The sequence below is a fragment of the Pygoscelis adeliae genome, unplaced genomic scaffold, assembly GCF_000699105.1.
Source record: "Pygoscelis adeliae isolate BGI_AS28 unplaced genomic scaffold, ASM69910v1 Scaffold325, whole genome shotgun sequence".
NCBI classification, from domain to species: domain Eukaryota; kingdom Metazoa; phylum Chordata; class Aves; order Sphenisciformes; family Spheniscidae; genus Pygoscelis; species Pygoscelis adeliae.
In genome coordinates, this window is record NW_008824769.1 from 216,594 (window position 1) to 223,162 (window position 6,569).

At 45.7% G+C, this 6,569-nt stretch overlaps 1 protein-coding gene across 1 annotated transcript in view; it reads left to right on the plus strand.

The window, feature by feature from the left end:
• Positions 1 to 519: 519 nt before the first annotated feature.
• BZRAP1 (benzodiazepine receptor (peripheral) associated protein 1) overlaps positions 520 to 6,569 on the plus strand; it is a 50,580-nt gene continuing 44,530 nt past the window's right edge. Inside the window, 6 exon segments of the mRNA XM_009323609.1 lie at positions 520 to 606; positions 1,471 to 1,554; positions 3,026 to 3,115; positions 4,440 to 4,562; positions 4,996 to 5,100; positions 5,454 to 5,504. Coding sequence (XP_009321884.1) covers positions 4,999 to 5,100; positions 5,454 to 5,504 — 153 coding nt within the window. The 5' untranslated portion in view covers positions 520 to 606; positions 1,471 to 1,554; positions 3,026 to 3,115; positions 4,440 to 4,562; positions 4,996 to 4,998.

Below are 6,569 nucleotides of genomic sequence, written 5' to 3' on the forward strand. Positions count from 1 at the left end.
TGGGATGCTCCATTTCTGGGTATTTTTTCTCTGTTCTTCCCTGCCTTTCGATTCTGACACCTTCACTGTTTTCTACTTTCTGCTGTTTATGAAGGTTGTGTTCTCCCTTCTGACCATCTTCCGTCTTCTTTTTATTGCTTTGGAGAGGACCATGAAAGGTGTTGCTGATGGCTCTCACTGAAACCTTAGATGAGGCATAAATGGGAACTCAGATCTGAGAGCTTTCTGGAGCCCACTGTTGCATGTGGGTGGTTTAGTCAAGCTGGATTGATTGGCGCCGGGCTCCAGAAGACTCCCAGCATAGGTGGCCGAGAGATCCCGGCATGGTGTTCACCTTTCTCCATGTCCAGTGGTGCAGTTCAGAGATCAGGGGTTTTCATGTGGAGCGTTGCTCTCCCAGGCGGTAGTGCCAGGAGAGCCTCTTCTCCCTCAGTGTGCATGGTGTGCTCTGTAGTCCTGGCTGTCCCTGAGCTCTCTGGCATCTCGCTTGCTTTCCAGGTGGAACCAGGTGTGCAACCGCTGGGACCTGCCTCTGAAGGACATGAAAATTTCCCTCCCAAAAATGCAATAATAGACCAAGAGAGCAGCCAACAGATACAGCAGCTGGTGAGTTGTGAACCTGGTTTTGGGTGAAGGAGTGCTATACTTTTTCTTGGGGTTTTCACCTGTGCAATTCAGGCAGAGATTCTGGGGACTGCAGTCTTTTTAGGCGCAGCTGCTCTGCAAAAGTGGGAAGCTTGGGGAATCGGTGGGAAAACACAGGCTGTCTGCACGGAGAGTGTCGCTGGGCGGCAGCTCCAGGTATTGGGCTGGCGGGAGAATATGTCACACTAAAATGAGAGGGAAACACGCCGGTAGATTCTGTGCTGTGTTTGGTTTAGTCTAATTTGAACTGGGAACAGATGTGACTGACCTGGGACAGATGTCGTGTGAGGAATATGTCCCTTGTGAATTGTTCCAGCAAGCTGGGACAGTTCACAGTGAGGTTTAGCAGTTCTTACCTGTCTGAGGAACCAAGAGTGGTAGCGAGTAACTGCAGATAAAGGTACATAACCAGAGGATGTCTGCTCTCTGTTAGATGCCATTTGGATTAGAATAGGAGCTAAGATAGCACAGTTTCAAGCTGAATATTTTGCACAGCTCTGTCTTTTTGTCCCCTGCATCCTGTCCTCCATACTGTTCTATACAAATAGGAACAATCTGTGCAAATGGGAAGCAGAGAACTGTTTCTAGAAGATGAAAGGCTTGGGAAAGAGAGGAATAGCTGTTTCACCTGAGAAGTTTTTTGGTTTTACTACCTTTTAAAAAAAATCTCCCTTGGCTTCTGTATTCTTTATGTTTGTCACAAAGATATTTTCTTAAGAAAATAAAAATAGCTAATGCAGCATTAGGTCTGAGTAGCTGGGCTTGAATTTCTTATGCATTGTAAGAATGTGGACTTGCTGATCTACTTATGCTTGCTTTGTGCAGGAATTTGAACTCAAGAAAAAGCGCAAAAAATGTGAAAACCTTGAGCATGAAGTGAGGAAAAAGCATAAACGATGCAAAGAACTGGTAAGTGTTCTTGTTGCCTACTGTTCTGAGCATAGTGGTAGAAGAGGAGCTAGGTTGTTCCGTGACTCTCTTGGATTCTCTTCAGTTTCTCTTAATAAGGAATCACCAGTCTTTCTCTTAATTTGAACAGTGTCACAAATTTTGGGCTCCAGTCCTTGAGGCTGGAATTGTTTATTTAGTCTTTCAGCTAGCTGTGGCTATAATATAGCTACATAAATCACTGGATGAAACTCTGTGGCCTTTGCTCGTTTGAGGAGAGGCTTACCATTTTCACATGCACTCCAGACAAGTATCGAAAGATTTCTGCATCCTGAGATGGTAATTACACAAACCCACAGTCATTTGCTTGTGCTTCTTATTTGTTGGATGAAATCTCGCCTCTGTTTAATTTCATGGAGGTTTTACAGGTCACATCACAGCATCTGGATTTCTCCCTTCTGTTTCTACTTTGCTGAGCAGCACTGGTGGCATTAGTGACTGTGACAATGTATAGTTTCACCCAAGGGTGCTTACCTTCTGAATAGATGTTTTATGCCTTGCTCAAATCTCAGTTCAGGTCAGTTCTAATGCATAGCTCAGACTCATATGCAGTTCATAGTGCATAGCTCAGCCTCATTGTCTGGGTTAGAATGGGATGTTTAAGGAATAAGTTGGTCATTGTATGTTGTTAGACAGTAGCTTTTCAAGGTCAAGAAGGGACCAACTCACCTTGAAGTGCTGGGACTTAGACTGCGTGCACAGGGAATTAGCTCTTGGGATAGCCAGAAAATATTTGATGATCCGTAAAACATTGGGATGGGGAAATGTGTGTGTGTCTATGTGGGGTCATGTGATTGTGCAACTATTTAATTCCTCTAATGCTATACAAAGTTGCTGCAGATGGACTGGACCTGACAAATTGAGTCAGTGTTCCTCCATATGTCCACGGCCTCCTGCCTGCTCAGAGACAGTATTCTCTAAGGCAGAGTGCTGGCTGGCTCATGTTGCTTTCTTAACTCCAGACTGAATCCTGGTTTCAGAGTCAGCCATTTAAAACTCTTGAGTTTGCAGTCTAGAACTCTCTTTAGCATCATTCTTCCAAATAATTTTTCTTCCTTAACTGAAACTTGTCAAGAAGACTCTGATCTTGAACAAACAGTGAAACTTGATGAATTGCTGTAGGTGAAGACGGAGTTCTAGGCAGCAGCATGTAAATAATGTGACACTGGAGCTGTGAAGTAGACAAGGAAAAGTCTTTCTCATTCTGGGCTTTGAGGCTACGTAAATTGGAAAAGAAACCTAACAGATTGTCTGGCACAGGGCTGATATCTGCTTGAGCAGTGCTGCACGTTGTTGCCTTCTACCCGTCAAGCAGCATCCCATCAGCATTCTGCACCATCAGTCAACAGGAGCAGCGGAGCTGCTCTGCAGAATAATTTGGGGGAGTTAGTCTGAGGGCCTTGGTGTAGTAATGCCTGCTCTTTCTGGACAGGAGATCCAGCTGCAGGAGGCACAAAGTGAAAATGCACGACTGGCCGAAGAAAACTTGCAGCTGAACGAGAAGGCTGGATGGGCAGGACAGGTAAAAAGCAGTATCTTTGTTTGGCAGATGGAGCGTTAGCTTCTGTAAAATTTTGCTGAGAAGAACTTGCTAGTGTGCTAGGTTTTCAGGTTGCCAGCTGAGTAATGGTCGTGTGCCCATCTGTGTGCCTCTCTGTCCTGCGTACCCCATGGTAACTGCAAGCAGAGCAGTTAACTGCCCTATTTTTATTACAGAGTTTCCCAAGACTTGAGTGAGATGCTCTGTCCTTACTTAAGTTCATACTTGGTTTACCTGTGGTAACTTGTTAATGAGTTCATAACCAAAGACGGACAGTGGTTGGTGGGGAGCAGTGTGCACTGGTCAGAGTGGTAGTAGGGCAGAACCCATCACTGCAAGTGGCGCAAGCATATGGTGGGTTTGACAGTCCTCCGTCACCTCTGACACTTTTTTGTCATCCTTGAAGAGGGGTTTTGGTGGCTGATGATGGGCCAGGGGAGAAAGCCACCCCTGCAATTCAGAGCTGCCCTTGCCAGATGGAAAACCCAAAACCTTCAGGTCTTGGGACAAAGGCAGGATACTTGCGTTGTTCAGTTTGCAGAGCAGATTTCGGGGGCGGGGGGTGGCTGCACCTCGGGGGGTTGCGATCTAGGAACATGTTGTTGCCTGTGAGAATGGTGGAAGAGTTGGTACTCCAATGAAGATCCTCCATGGGTTTCTGTTCCCAGCTCCTTCTCTGGACAAATGCAATGCACAAGAGTTAGAAAGTCACTTGTCTATCCCATATGTCAATGTTGCCACCATGCATAAGGCTTCCCACATATCTAATAACTCTTTGTTCTAAGTGGAAATGTTTCTCTTTGCTTGATAATCTGCATTGCTAACAGTCATCAAGGCATAGTGCGCCCTAGAACCAAAATATGGTGCTGGAATTTCCTGTAGTAAGTGGAGGAGGTAAACATGATTTCAGCAGGCTACTGAACTTTCTGTACTCTTCTGTGTTTAATCCTACCATCTAGGATCAAAAAAGCTTGTAGACCTTTGTGCTTTTTTCGTATCTCTTCACTATGTAGCCTGTTCATATCCCAGTGCCTTCCTCCTTGCAGATGGGGCGGGGAGATGAGTCTAGTGGGAGAAGCGGTATGTGCAAATAAAGTGTTCATCACATTGAGGACTGATACAAATGCTCATGTATTAGTTTTGAGTGAAAGCCAGAGGGAGAGGAGGTTCATGATTTTGGTATCATCACAAGTAGAAAGCAGGTCTGCAAAACAAACTATTGAGATAGAGAAATAAATTGTCCTCCATTATTTATACAAGAAATACCTATGGCTACTTGTGCTAATGGAAAATCCTTTCTCTTCAGGTTGAATCTGAGAATGCTGACCTGAAATTGCAGGTTGTTTTGGTTACTAAGGAACGGGATTCAGTAATTCAGACGAACCAAGGACTCCAAAGCAAGCTGGAGAATCTGGAGCAGGTGCTGAAGGTCAGTAGGATCCGCATGGCTGGAAGGACTGTCCAGACACTTAGTGCTGCTTTTGGATGGCACATGTTGTCTCTTTACTTTTTTTGTCCATTCTTCTGTCTCTCTGCTTCCATTGGGAATTCTCCTGCTGCGGGATCCTGGAAAATACAGGATTCTATATATATTATAAATAATATTCCAAAATAGGCAGAGGTGCTTTAAGAAAGGCTGCTTCAGGGATTTGGGTGGGAGGGGAAATAAGGTGGCCATCACTGATTGAAGGATTTTCTTTGACTGTGTTGCTCTGGCCTGTGGTAGGAGTTTCTTACTTTCTCCCCTGTTTAATGATGATGACATGAAATACAGGCCATGTTTTGACTTCATGGCGCGTGATAGGACACAGGACAGTATTTCAGTAATGTCGCCCTTCAGCTGTCTGTGAATTGTTCTGCAGCACATGAGAAATGTGGCTGAGCGAAGGCAGCAGCTGGAAGTCGAGCACAAGGAAGCGCTGCTAGTCCTGCAGGAGAAGCAAGAGGAAGTCAGACGGTTGCAGCAGGTATGCAGAGTGTGGGAGAATGGACATTTTACTCTCTGAACCCCTGGAAAGGGATGGGACTCCTGCACCTCGTTACCTTCGAAGTGCGGTGTATGGAGGAGGTATATGTGAGTTTACAGGATAAAGTAAACCAGGGAAGAGTGTCTGTGTCTAGGCGAACTCTGGTACGTGAGCAAAGTGAAGGGCTTTTCTGATGAATGGCAGTTCTGATCTCTCACTGCTGTTTGTCCAAAGACCAAAGATGCTTTCAGTCTGTATAGTGTTTTAAATCTATAATGGCCTGTCAAGGTGGTGATGATAGTGAACTTAGGTAGGCTGCTTTCTTGTTTACTCCATTTCTTATTTCTTCTTAGGCGCAGGCAGAGGCAAAAAGAGAACATGAAGGAGCAGTACAGCTTCTAGAGGTAAGACAGGAGAAAATAAGATGGATTAGTGGCTGCAGTTTTGGTATCTTTTGTTCTTAATGTCAGCTTTCTCGATGCCCTGGGTTTTGTTGGTTCTTGAGCAAAATGCTTTAACGTCTTGATCGGACACAATATGTTGCTGCCGTGGACAAGTATCGGTTGTGCTGGCAGAATAGTCTCTGGGATCAAAGTTTTTGGGGATTAAATCCTGGCCTGCTCAGTCCTCAGGTAGGTTACTTCATTCAGATTGTGCTCAACAGCTCTTTCAGGGATGCATTAAGTAACCAACCTCAGATCTGCCTGCTCCATTTTCCAGGATCATCTGCAGGGAGGACGAATTCTTGCATCCATGTGATTTGAAATTTCTTTTGTGTATATGAGCTCTATGCTTTTTATTAGGGAAAAAAAGGAGAAATGTGGCCTTTGCCTGAGCATAACGAGTGATGAAATTTGAGGCAGCTCCCTTGTCCCATTTGCTCGGCTGGGACCAGCTGTGCGAGTGCTCTGACATCCACACAGAACACGCTTTGCTGTGGTGGCAGACAGCTTAACGGTGCAGCCTGGCAGATGTGATGAGCACTGCTTTGGTTTTGATTTGCATTATCTCATTATTATCAGGATGACTTTGGAGAAAACCTTGGCTGTGGATTCCTGGAGCTGCAAAGGCAAAGCACCAAACCCTAGAACTTGGCATGGTGATTTAGTGGCTGCCAGAGAGCTGGGTTAGGTGTGATGGTGAATGGGGCAGCTTCTGCGCTCTCAGTCCACTGAGGTTTTCTGAGTACTAAAACGTCTGAGACCGAGCAGAATGCCTCGCTGTACAACGCCTGGACAGTGAGATCTCATGCTAACGAGGCCATGGCCCTGTCTGTAGTGGTGACATGCTGTCAGAGATGGCAGGCTGAATTGCCTGTGTCCACTGCTGTGCAGCAACTCTGTGGCTGTTCGGAGCCCAGGAGAGTTGAGCGAGATGGTAAGCGTCCTTGATGGAGGAAATGGCTCCATGGCTGCAAATCGCATCTCCTTTGAAGAGGGCCTGACCTGTGTCTGAACTGTAGAGCCTGA